The following is a 12363-nucleotide window of genomic DNA, read 5'->3' on the forward strand; positions in this document are numbered from 1 at the left end:
ACTATCAGGAAGTGCTAACCAGACGCTAGCTTAGAGGAATCAGAGGTGGGACTCTTGGGTTCCATTGTCTTATTTTTGATCCTTCCTCACTGAAACCTTGGGTCATTTAATGGCTAGTCCTCAGTTTACACATGGGTTTAACCAAACACTTTTGTTTGTAAATTAATTCTGAGCTTCTTTTTTTGTTGTTCAGTCACTAAGTCCAGTCTGACTATTTTTGTGACCCCATGGACTGTAGCCCACCAGACTCCTCTGTTTAGGGCATTTCCCAGCAAGAATACTGGAGAGGGTTGTCATTTCCTTCTCTAGGGGATATTTCAGATCCCCTGAGATTGAACCCAAGTCTCCTGCATTGGCAGGTGGATTCTTTATCACTGAGCCACCAGGGAAGCCCATTTGAGCTTCTTAGGTTCCTAGTAAAATTGCAATAATAGCTGCCATTTTTAGAGGCCATTTGTCAGTCTCTCCAGGCTGCTGTGACAAAATACCATAGACTGGCTAGTTTATAAAAACCAGAAATTCATTTCTCATAGTTCTGGAGGCTGGATTTCCAAGATCTGAGTGCCAGCATGATCCGGTGAGGTTGTCTTTCTGGCCTTAAAACTTCTGGTTGTATCCTTTTGGGGGGAATGGGCTGGAGAGCATGGTAGGATCTCTTTCATAGGAGCACTGATCCCACCTGGCTTCACTCCCATGACCTAATCACTTCCCGAAGGCCCCGCCTACTAATACTATCACCTTTAGGGGTTAGAATTTCAACATGTGAGTTTTGGAAGGACACCGACATTCAGACCATAGCAGCAGCACTATGTGGAGTAGGAAATGGCAGCCCACTCCAGTATTCTTGCCTGGAGAATCCCAAGGACAGAGGAGCCTAGCAGGCTACAGTCCACGGGGTCGCAAAGAGTCAGACACAACTAGAGCATCACCACTGTGCTAGTTACTTTTATACTTAATGCTCCCAGTGATTCCATGGAACTGATATTGTTTGCTTTATCTTACAAGTGAAGAAACTGGCTTAGAAAAGTTACATAACTTGCTCAGAGTACTCAGCTAGTAGGTGGTGGGGCAGAGATCCACGTCCAGATCCTTCTTGCTCAAAGCTGTAGTGTGCTAGAACAAAGTTCTGCTGTACTGGGCAAGTCACTTAGAGCATTTACACTGCTTAGTTACTAGAACTTGCCTTGTGAAGTGGAAGTTTTTTATTACTTCGTATTAAACATAAAATGCATAATTTTCAATTTATGTAACTCAGTGGATTCAAGAAAGTTAATATGCTCATTCAGCTTAAGATTTACATTCCAGCTGGTATTATTGCAAAAAAAAAATTGAATCTGAAAGGCTCACCTTTACCTTCTATTTGCCACCTGTGTGACATTTCATGTGGTTGGCAGCTTTCCTGAGTGGGAAACTCTCACAGCCTGTAGGTTGGCAGTTCAGAAACCCAAGGTTGGGGCCTGCCTTTGGAGAGAAATCCGCTTAGGCAACACTGGTTCTGAAACAAAAGCAGTTGTGAGTGAATTCTCTGAGTTGAGTAGGTGAGAAAGTTGAGTTTGTAGGTAAGGTGTTCTTTAGGATTTTAACGCTCCATTATTAGACGTGCATTTACCAAATCTGAACTCTGGTATATTCATCACTGGTAGGGAAGCTATCCAGTGAAATCTTAACTGAAGATGTTTAAGAGAAGATGGGTGGGAGTGACTCCTCATACCTTTTGTCTTGCTTTAGGGTGGTTTCAGGTTATTGGGCATCGGTTCAGTTCAATTCAGTCGCTCAGTTGTGTCCAACTCTTGGCGACCCCATGAATTGCAGCACGCCAGGCCTCCCTGTCCATCACCAGTTCCCGGAGTTCACTCAAACTCACGTCCATCGAGTTGGTGATGCCATCCAGCCATCTCATCTTCTGTCATCCCCTTCTCCTCCTGCCCCCAATCCCTCCCAGCATCAGGGTCTTTTCCAGTGAGTCAGCTCTTTGCACGAGGTGGCCAAAGTATTGGAGTTTCAGCCTCAGCATCAGTCCTTCCAGTGAATACCCAGGACTGGTCTCCTTTAGGATGGACAGGTTGGATCTCCTTGCGAGTAACATACATAATATACAAACATGACATTCCTCCATATTATTCAACATCTAAATATTTCAGAATATTCTGTTTTAAAATTAATTTTCATTATGTTATTCTAGGAAACAGGAAGAGCTTTTTAAAGTTCTGTAACCTTGATTTTTGAAATTTTCTATCATCCTTGGGTATGTATTTTAACAGGAAGAGCTTTTTAAAGTTCTGTAACCTTGATTTTTGAAATTTTCTATCACCCTTGGGTATGTATTTTATGTTAGTTTCCTAGGAACTGCTGTAAAAAACTGCCATAAACTAGATTTCTTAACAAATTCATCCGCTAGCAGTTCAGGAGACCAGAATTCCGAAATCAGGATATTGTCAGGCTAGGCTCTTCCTGGAGGCTCTTGAGGGGAAGCTGTCTTGTCCTTCTCTTGGTGGTTGCTGGCAGTCCCTGGAATAACTTGGCTTTTAGTTTCATCACTCTGCTCCCTGCCTCTGTGGTCACTGGCCACCTTCTCTGTGTTCTCTCTTCTTGCAAGGACACTGCTCTTTGAATTTAGGTCCCACTTTCATCCAGTATGATCTCAACTTATCACATCTGTAAAGCCTCTATTTTTAAATGAGATCACATTCTGAGATTCCAGATAGACATGCATTTTAGCGGGGGACACTCCAGAGTACACAGATTTACAGGTATGAAGGGTTTGTCACTAAACATTCAGGGTGCTAACTAAGCTTCATATTATAAAATAGGGAACAAATTCTATATAAGCAACCTTTGGTCTTATAATTATTCACTATGCGTGATAAAACTATAAAACACATTTTTAGGGTTAAAATTCTTTTTTACTACATGGAAAGGCAAGTCCCAAAGGAAGAAATACAGATGGTCAAGGCATAATTCATGAAAATATGTGTTGCCTAACAATAATCAAGAAAGTGCAAATGTGTTGGTACAAATTTGTATACTGTGTACCACATTAGCAGCATTGTAAATGTTCACAACTTTTGATCCAGTATTTCACTTTTAGGAAATTTTCCTAAAGAATTATGCATATATAAGTAGATTAAAATATGTGGACAAGAAGAGTAACTCTGTTGCATTATTATAACAGTGAATTATTGGAAGCAACCCAAATATATATTTCTGAGGAATTGGTTCAATTATGGTACATCTCACAAAGGGATGAAAATAAATCATTTAAAAGGAAAAAATAGATAAATGGATCCATCTGTATTTACATAGAAAGATGTTCATGATATGTTGTTAAATGTGGAAAGTGCGGAGAAGCATATATTGTATGATCCTAATTATTTAAAACTGAATATTTATGAGGTTGTTTTTAAAAAAGGAAGGATTTGAGAAATAAAAATTTCCTTTTTTATTTCACTTTAAAAAAATGTTAATGGTTTGCCCTTGTGTGTCTGTTAAGGGAACTATAGTCATTAGGAGGGTTGTTGATGAAGAATTCTTGTTAGCTCTGCAAAGGTATGTGGGTATTTGTAATTTTAGGGAACCTTTAAAAGAAGATATTGAAGGGTTTTGAGTGAAGAGCAAATTGAGGATGTTCCATTGCAAACAGTGTGAGACTTGTGAATATTTAGCAAGTGCTTGGCTGAGAACCATGTATACTTCGTTGTGGGGGACCTTTAAGTAGAGTTGATAACATTTTTCAGAGTTAAAAAAATTACCTAGACATTGTATTTTCTCAAGCATATACTTGTACATTGACTTGGTTGAGCTCCTGCAGCTCTGCTCTATATAACCTGGATAAGACATTAGCCTGAGAATGTTTAGGGGTAATCCAGAAAAAGACCTTCATGTAGTTTTTGTAGAACATTTAAATTTATTAAGAACTGCATTCTGAAGCTGTTTCTGCAAATGTTCCCCTAATTACTTCAGGGATTGTTTTACTGGTCTTACTTTATTTTTTAAAAGAATAACCATTTATTCAGAGGTGAACACCTGCCAGACACAGTCTTAGTTATGGTATAATCAGTGCTAAGCTGCCGCTTCCTACAGTAGTTAGCTAGGAGATTAGCTCATCTTTGAGACTCCTTTTCAACAGACACAGGATGACTGCCATCACCATAAAGAAAACTGTCTTCCTTTTTTACTAGAGCAGACAGACATAATATAGTAACTACTGAGATATTTAGCTAGAAATGAAACAGAAGACATTGTAGGGAGCAGTCTTCTTGGACGCCGTGAGATATTGAAATTGTCTAAGTGATGCGACAATAGTTCTTGTCTGCTCTTAAGCCTAAAACTCATATTTTGGTACAGCCTTCATAGAAACATTAATTGCTGAGGCTCTGTTAAATCTGGGTAAAACCATGGACAATACCATTTGTGTTGTCTATAGATCCTGCTGTTTCTCGTGTGAAATATTTCTGAAGCTCTCAGTTTTTCAGTGTGATGACCATTGAAACCTTTAAAAAAAAGTTTTTTCTGAGTGGATAATGCAGTCACATGTTTTAAATCCCAAAAAGGATTAAAATGTATTCAGTGAAAAGTCTCTTTTTTGTAGGCTTCCAGAGTTTCTTTAGTATATGCAAAGCAAATATAAATATACATAGGATAGCATGTTATTAATATGTACACTTTTTTGTTTTTTCACTTCAGGGTTTTAAAGAATTTGTCCCACTTTTTCTTTCTTGAAATTTTGGGGTCCCATTTCTTCACATTATAATTTATGATCCAGTTACAGTTCAATTCAGTTCAGTCACTCAGTCGTGTCCGACTCTTTGTGACTCCATGGACGCCAGCACGCCAGGCTTCTCTGTCCATCACCAGCCTCCAGAGCTTGCTCGAACTCATGTCCACCGAGTCGGTGATGCCATCCAACCATGTCCTCCTCTGTCGTCCCCTTCTCCTGCCATCAATCTTTCCCAGGGTCAGGGTCTTTTCCAGTGATCCAGTTTGGATCCAGCTTATTTTCCGAATGACTACCTATGCATCTCAACACTGTTGAAGAGTCCAATTGTCCTCATGGTTGAAATGTCACCTTTATCAAATGTTAAATGTAGGGATCAACATCTTATAGGGCCATATTTTGGTTCCACCCTGAGAGGACTATGAAATTAAGAGTATTTAGATGAAGATTGGTATCTGTTTATTTAGGTATCTCATTAAAAAACAAATATTTTTTGATGTCAAGAGATCTTATGATTGATTATTTAGGATGGTATAGAAATCAGTGATTAGAAGTATATGTTACTATTTAGAAAAAAAATCTCATGCAGATTTCAATTTTGTGAGCATAAGTAAACTCTAATTATAAAATTGAAAGCATGGGGAAAAATTAATTTTATTTGACCTCTGGAATTGGGGAAGGACTCTTTAAAATTAGAAGGAATAAAAGAAATTATCAAGAAAAAGTGCTATAGTTTTGAATACATAATAATCTTATGCATGTTTGTAAAAAGGCAAACAAAATGGAGAAAAATTTCAGTTATCATAGTATACATAAAGAATATGTTTATTTACTTGCTGAAGAGTGACTAAGATAAAGGCCCTAAAAGTTCACTGAAAAGGTAATCAGCTGATGAACAAATATGGGAGAGAGTTTGGCCTAACAAGTAATAAAATAAATAAAAGCAAATTAAAAGAATGATCTACCATTAAATTTTTAAATATGCTATTTGATATCCAAAAGAATGCATCAGTATTACATACAAGAGAGAATATACACAATGTATATATGTAAGGTATGAAGTGTAATGAATATCATCAACCCACTGCCCAACTTACTATTAATATCTGGAGCTAGAATTGGCACACGTTCTGTAATGGACTAAACTAAATATTTTAGACTTTGTGGGCCATACAATTACTTAGATCAACTTTGTAGCAAGAAAGCAGCCATAGACAATTGTATTAATGAATGTACATGGTTATATTTCAATAAAACTTTATTTATAAATATAGTTAGCTGTCATATTTGGCCCAAGGGCTGGAAAACTACATTATCAGTGCTGTTTTCTATATTTGTATGCTTCTTTCCTTCTCCCTGCCTCTCCACAGAAATAACTACTATTCTAAATTTTGGTTATGCTGTCTTGTCCTTGAATTAAAAAAGTTATTACTTGTATGTGAAGTGAAGTGAAGTGAAAGTTACTCAGTCATGTCCCACTCTTTGGGACCCCATGGACTATAGTCCACCTGGCCCTCTATCCATGGAATTGTCCAGGCCAGAATATTGGAGTGGGTAGCTGCTCCCTTTTCCAGAGCATCTTTCCCACCCAGGGATCAAACCCAGGTCTCCCTCATTGCAGGCAGATTCTTTACCAGCTAAGCCACCAGGGAAGCCCTTGTGTTTGATTCACTTAACAGTCTTTTGCTAAGTTTCTTCAATTTTTTTTTTTGAACTTTATAAAAATATACTATGTGGCCAATTTGCATTTTCACTGGGAGCTTTATTTTTTAGTTTTGTTTTCTTTTAAATTAATTTATCTATTTTAATTGGAGGCTAATTACAATATTATGGTGGTTTTTGCCATACATCAACATGAATCAATCACGTGTGTACATGTGTCCCCCCATCCTGAACCCCCTTTCCACCTCCCTCCCCATCCCTCTGGGTTGTCCCAGAGCACCAACTTTGGGTGCCCTGCTTCATGCATCCAACTTGGCACTGGTCCATCTGTTTTGCATATGGTAATATACATGTTTCAATGCTGTTCTCTCAAATCATCCCACCCTCATCTTCTCCCACAGAGTCCAAAAGTCTGTTCTTCACGTCTGTGTCTCTTTTGCTGTCTCGCATATAGGGTTGTCGTTACCGTCTTTGTGTGCTTTATTTTTAAGGCTATCTGTATTATTGCATGCGATTGTAATTCATTCAGCTTCATTGTAGGATAATAGAGCATTCTGTGAATATAACAATTTATTCTCAGTGGAAGCTTGGGCTTCTCCAGTTTTTTTGCTATTATGAATAGCACTGCTATGAACATTCTTGTGGATGTGGACATATGGGAGTTTGCCAGGTTATGTGCTTAAAAGTGGGATTGATAGATAATTGAAATACATATATCTTCACCTTAGGTAATGCCAAATTGTTTTCCAGAGTTCTTATTCCAGTTTACACTCCCTTCATCAGTGTTAAAAAATTCCTGTTGATCCGTATCCTTGGCAACACTTGATATTAACAGCCATCTTAGTTTTGTTAAATTACTGATTATAAAATAGTATCTCATTGTGATCTTAAATTGCATTTCTCTGATTACTAATGGGGTTGAATATCTTTTCATGTATTTATTTCTATTCATGTTTCCTTTCCTCTGAAATTCTTCTTGTCTAGTTTTCGATTGGGTGTTCTTTCTCTGCAATGTCAAGATTCTATATGTCTGTTTTAAGTTGTGAACCTTGTATTCTGTCTTCCATATCTTAGTTTTCTTCCTTATTTTGCATCATCTGATCTCTCTGTGTTGTTCTTTGTTATTTTATTCAGATCTTTTTTTTTTTCTCCAGAGGAGATTTGATCTGTGTTTGCTTCTTCGGGGAGCCAGGGGCTTACCAGCCCAGTCCTGTTTCAGGATCCAGCTTAATTCAGGAATTATTTTTGCACAAAGTTTGTTACCCCATTATAGTGAATGGCCTCAAATGAGCCACAGCTTCACATGTACTTAGCTCAGTGCTGTGGTTTCAGCTCACTCCCCACCTACTCAGCCCCTTGCAGCTCTCTTTGTAGACTCTCTTTGTAGACTTCCAAGTCTACAATGGAATAGAATACATCTTTTGCAGGATCTTGTTAGGAAGAAGTTCCCTTCCGATTTTCTGATGTTTAGTACTTTCAGAAGCAGAAGCTGCAAGATACGATTTTTCGCCAATCAAGTCAGTAAAGGTTTTAAAAGCAATAAAAATCTCGTGAGCTCATAGTAATGAACAAGCCTTCTCATATGTTGGTGATAGGAATATAAGCTGGTACAATTTTCTACAAAAGCAGTTTAGCAATATATAAGAGCCTTAAAAAGGAAGGGGAGAGTATTTTAAATGTTAATTTTGATTGTCTGATGGTGGGTTTTATGGATGATTGTTATTTTTCTTAATAGTTTTGAATATTTTCTAGAAATTTATATTTTTCTCACATACCTGGTAATTCCTCTTAGAAGATGCTATAATCTTTAGAAATAAAATAACCTGAAGTTTTTTTCTGTGGAGATGTTTATGGTGATCCTTGTAGCTGGAAAAAATTTAGTAAACCACTTTTGTTTAATTCACTGCTCTATTCCCAACTCGTACAACAATGCCTGCCACAAAAAGGTGGTCAGAATCTGTTAAATGAATACATAAGACTGTCTCCATTTTGTAAATTTGGGCTCTGCAGTGTTAAGTTCCTACCTTTATGTGGGTTCCTGTCTACTTTATTTTTAGCTGATAGTTTGAATTAGTTGAATTCAATAACTTGAATTATGAAGATGCTGGATCATATAAATCAGATTCCTTGTATTTTCATACTTGGGCCAGCTACTTCTCACTTTGAGGAAAGAGCTCTGTTTAATAGCTTCCTGACCCTTCTGTGGGAACTCTATAGAAGCTGGAAAGCAGCTGTCATGTTTCCTGAAATAGTAGTCTTTTCCCTTTGGGGTGGCCCAGAGAACAACTGAACGACTTCACTTTCACTTTTCACTTTCATGAATTGGAGAAGGAAATGGCAGCCCACTCCATTGTTCTTGCCTGGAGAATCCCAGGGACGGGGAAGCCTGGTGGGCTGCTGTCTATGGGGTCGCACAGAGTTGGACACGACTGAAGTGACTTAGCAGCAGCAGAGAACCTCTCTGAGGAGAGAATGGAAAATAAATATCATGAGATTCAGATGCTTCTGCTTCCTTTAACGTTAAAAAAATGAACAAAAGTAAAGCAAATGGATAAATAGCAATTTATAATGCTTTTAAGGGGGAGAGTGAGGGTGTGGCAAAGGCCTGGTCTGGGAGAACCTAAAGGGTTGATAAGGATTTTCCTGAAGATATGTTAATGAAAATTTTTTTTTTTTAAGATTTTTTTTTGTTTTGATGTGGACCATTTTTGAAGTCTTTATTGAATTTGTTACAACACTACTTCTGTTTTATGTTTTGGCTTTTTAGCCACAAGACATGTGAGATCTTAGTTCCCCCACCTGGGATTGAACCCCCACCTCCTGATAGGAAGGCAAAGTCCTTACCACTGAACTGCCAGGGAAGTCCCGTAAAATAAAAAGTAAAATTTCTTGGACGTGTAGGGAGTAGAGGTGAATCTCGCAGAGTGAAAACCAGGGTAGCAATATTCTGGATATTCTGTTCTGGACTAGAGAGGACTTAATTCTGCAGAAGGGAAGGAGACCGCACAGTCACGTGAGAACAGACCGTCAGCAGCCTGGTCCTTACCAGAAAGGGCCTGGCTCACAGTCTGGGACTTCTGCCGCTCCCTTTCAGCTAGAGGTGTTAGAACAACCAGATGGACCGAAGATTGCTTTATGCTCCCCTTGGCTGAATAAATCTGTTTGGCTTATTGTTTCCTTTTTCTTGGTCCTGCGGACAGACATTGCCAGTGAATTCAAAGAGCAGTTACAGACACTGATACTGCATGTATTAAACCCAGCCAACTTAATGGAAAAGGAGATCAATGGCTCAAAAGTCACCTGTCGGGGACTGCTGGAGTATTTTAAGGTAAATATGGGGTTTTCATTATTAAAATATTTGACTTTTGGTGAAACTGATATATGTTATGAACTAACTCAGTTCAGGTATTTTATTTATTTTTATTTTTTAAATTTTATTTTATTTTTAAACTTTACATAATTGTATTAGTTTTGCCAAATATCAAAATGAATCCACCACAGGTATACATGTGTTCCCCATCCTGAACCCTCCTCCCTCCTCCCTCCCCATTCCATCCCTCTGGGTCGTCCCAGTGCACCAGCCCCAAGCATCCAGTATCGTGCATCGAACCTGGACTGGCAACTCGTTTCATACATGATATTTTACATGTTTCAATGCCATTCTCCCAAATCTTCCCACCCTCTCCCTCTCTCAGAGTCCATAAGACTGTTCTATACATCAGTGTCTCTTTTGCTGTCTCGTACACAGGGTTATTGTTACCATCTTTCTAAATTCCATATATATGCGTTAGTATACTGTATTGGTGTTTCTCTTTCTGGCTTACTTCACTCTGTATAATAGGCTCCAGTTTCATCCACCTCATTAGCAGTTCAGGTATTTTAAAGCTTGGGGGAAGTTGGAAGGAAAAGCCTTTTCAGACTCCATTGTACTTCCAGGAGTAGGCCACTGGGTGGCAGTATTGGTCTAGCCACCAAATGGATGTTCTCTGCACTCTCTTAGAGGAGTGATTACTGTGGCTAAAGGAAGACTGTTCCTCATGGAAGATGGTGTGGAGAGGAGGTGGTTAGGAAGTTGCTGTGAGTAGGAGACGGCACCTAGATGTGACACGACTACCTCACGGCGGATGGTCACTCTGCCCACAGGCAGTGGTGAGGCCAGCGTGCATGGGGAGTCTGGCGGGAGCCATAGCCTTGGTAGGCGTGTGCTGCTTTGAGAACATTTTTAGTTAACTAAAAAAATGCTAACATGCACTCAGAGGTGTGCTGTGTTTTTGCTAATTCCTGGGTGTGGATCTAGGTCTCTAGGAAAATGCAATTGTACGGTCACTGTTTCTGAAAAGTAAGCTGCAGTTAAATATGATGAGTGGCGTTTTTCATAACTGTTTTTCTGTTTATATTCTAAGGCGTATATTAAAATTTACCAAGGAGAAGATCTGCCTCACCCCAAATCCATGCTTCAGGTAAGCAGTTCTTTGACAGTCCTGGTAGTTCCCCTTTTCTTTTTTTAAAAAACTTGTATTTATTTTTGGCTGTGCTGGGTCTTTGTTGCTGCGCGAGGGCTTTCTGGAGTGGGGGCTACTCTCCGTTGCAGTGCCCTGGGCTTCTTACTGCGGCGGCTTCCCTTGTTGCAGAGCCTGGGCTCTGGGGCATAGGGGTTAGTTCAGTAGTTTTGGCTCACGGGGTCTAGAGCATGGGCTCAGCAGTTGTAGCACACAGGCTTAGTTGCCTCCTGGTGTGTAGAATCGTCCTGGACCAGGGATCGAGCCTGTGTCCCTGCATTGGCAGACAGATTCTTTACCACTGAGCCACCAGGGAAGGTCCCCCTTTTTCATTATGCTGAGGTCTGTTCACGTTTAGCATGTTTTCAGCAGTGTGACTGACTTCAGATTTTTTTGTCTGTTTTCATGGTGGTGGAGTTAGAACAGAACAGCGTCCCCCCAAAAAGTATTGTACGCAGGTTAAACATACCCCATTCCGTTAGACAAATCATTCTCCTATTGCCTGTTGTCTATTTTCGTAAAACATGTCCTGACTTATCTATTTACTAATCAGATTTTTCACTTTCAGCAAGTTTTATTATCAACATTTTGATGTTTTCAAGATGTCATTTTGTGAATACATACGATTTCTGACTTACATGTGCTGAAGATAAGGTTGTTTATTGCCAAATGTTTATTTCTTTAGTAGACAAACATTTTCACAAAGGGAGTTAGCATGTGAGATTGGTATTGTAAAGATAAATTTTTTCTCTTCTGAGTTACATCTATCTCATAACATACAAAATTGAAGCAAAGGAAATATTTTCAGAGGTTTAGTTTTATGACAAAGATTCTTATGTATGAGAATACTTTTTGGCGGAAAATCTGGCAGAAAAGGTGTATTTTATTTAATCAGTTGGACTTTGTGGAAACCTGAAAAATAACAGAAGAATCATAAAGGAAGAAGAATGGGGAATAGAGTGAAACAGAACTTCTGTTTGGTTATTTGTGGAAGAATATTAAAAGAGAAAGAATTTATAATTTGTGGTTTCCTTTCTTAAAAGGCCACTGCTGAAGCCAACAATTTAGCAGCTGCAGCCTCTGCCAAGGATGTTTATTACAACAACATGGAAGAGGTATGTTGGACATAAGTCTTATTCTGAAATATCTAACCTGGGCAATATTTTCAACTTCAGAAGTCCAAGCTTGATCCTGCTTAGTGTATCTGATGATGATGAGGCAACATTCAGGTTATCCTGGTTATTGGGGCCTTTTAATTACGACCCTGTCTGACTTTCTTACAGTGGCACTGCTCTCACTGATCAATATCACCCCGGTTAGTAAGTGTGCTTTTCAGAAGAATTGAACCCAGACTTTTGTTGACCTTAGTCATCATTTTAAAGTTCGTTTCTAGTATCTTAAAATTTTCTAAGCTTTTCAGCGTTTTCACTTGTTTTATTTGGCACTTGTTTCTGAAGGATTCTTTACCGCGTTCTGTCTTTATTCTTG

The 12363-nt window shown here is 38.8% G+C and overlaps 1 protein-coding gene across 2 annotated transcripts in view; it reads left to right on the plus strand.

Annotated features, from left to right (window-relative positions):
- Nucleotides 1-12363, plus strand: part of ATL3 (atlastin GTPase 3) — a 46769-nt gene that overhangs the window by 28437 nt on the left and 5969 nt on the right. For both annotated transcript variants that reach the window (XM_055580996.1, XM_055580995.1), the window contains exons 9-11: nt 9577-9704; nt 10780-10836; nt 11919-11990. In XM_055580996.1, coding sequence (XP_055436971.1) covers nt 9577-9704; nt 10780-10836; nt 11919-11990 — 257 coding nt within the window. The remainder of the gene's footprint in view (nt 1-9576; nt 9705-10779; nt 10837-11918; nt 11991-12363) is intronic.

Source organism: Bubalus kerabau, chromosome 5 (genome assembly GCF_029407905.1).
Source record: "Bubalus kerabau isolate K-KA32 ecotype Philippines breed swamp buffalo chromosome 5, PCC_UOA_SB_1v2, whole genome shotgun sequence".
Lineage (NCBI taxonomy): Eukaryota > Metazoa > Chordata > Mammalia > Artiodactyla > Bovidae > Bubalus > Bubalus kerabau.